Source organism: Aplysia californica, unplaced genomic scaffold, assembly GCF_000002075.1.
Source record: "Aplysia californica isolate F4 #8 unplaced genomic scaffold, AplCal3.0 scaffold00307, whole genome shotgun sequence".
Classification (NCBI taxonomy): Eukaryota; Metazoa; Mollusca; class Gastropoda; order Aplysiida; family Aplysiidae; genus Aplysia; species Aplysia californica.
In genome coordinates, this window is record NW_004797577.1 from 331,105 (window position 1) to 332,116 (window position 1,012).

Sequence of the window (1,012 nt, forward strand, 5' to 3'; positions counted from 1 at the left end):
GATATATAGAAAAAGAGCATGAGAGAGATAGAGAGAGAGAGAGAGAGAGAGAGAGAGAGAGAGAGAGAGAGAGAGAGAGAGAGAGAGAGAGAGAGAGAGAGAGAAAGTCTGAAAGACCCAGAGTAAGTGAGGGAATGAGTGATACAGAAGCCTTTTAAGATCCCAGTACGATTCTAGACAGGTTGATGAACGGGCTTGAACCCCAACCACCTAACTCACCTGGTCAGCGAAGGAGACCCTGGAGAGGCTGGTGTCTCCTGTGACAAAGACATAGCGCACCATTTCTTTGGGCACCCGGTGGTTGAAGTCACAGAAGAAGCTGTTGTTGACGAACACCTGAGTGTGAGAGAGATGAAAGAATTTGTGAAAAGTGAAGGAAATATAATAATAATTAATATAATTTAAGCGAAGCGTTGTGGTGAAATCGGGCGCTCGTCACAATAATGAAATGGAAGATAGCCTATCGGCATTTCCCGCTGGTTTGGCAATTTTTGTCGAATTTTTGTTTTTTGTCTCAACACCTTTTATGTCCATTTAAAAACATATTTCTTTGTGGAGTTTACTGAAAAACGTTGATTAAAGGCACAAAAGTGTAAATTTTCAGTTTTTAAGGACTCTCAAGCTATGGAAATTACCAAACGTTTGTCGCCATTTCCTCGCTAACTTTTCCTCTGAAACCCGATGACCCCACCTCGTTCAATCGCAACTATCTCAACTTCTATCCATGATACATGGGTATTTTTTCATGGAAAGATAGACAAACGAACAAACTTTAACAGGATATAAATAACTCCACATGCCCAAAATTTGACGAGCGCCTGATTCCACCGCCTTGTGACATAATGTATAGTAACAACAGGCAAGTTTGATGGAAAGAGAGGCAGAGGCTGAGGCAGACAGAGGGAAAAGATACTGGACGGGTTGACAACATGGTTAGGAACAACAAGAACGACAGACACCATCGCTGCAACGCAAGGCAGAGTGAAGTGGAGGTCCATGATCACCCAAGCCA

At 42.8% G+C, this 1,012-nt stretch overlaps 1 protein-coding gene across 1 annotated transcript in view; it reads right to left on the reverse strand.

Annotated features, from left to right (window-relative positions):
- Nucleotides 1-1,012, reverse strand: part of LOC101856671 (galectin-4) — a gene marked incomplete in the record, with an annotated part of 18,947 nt that overhangs the window by 8,976 nt on the left and 8,959 nt on the right. The window contains 1 exon segment of the mRNA XM_005101996.3: nucleotides 220-336. Coding sequence (XP_005102053.3) covers nucleotides 220-336 — 117 coding nt within the window.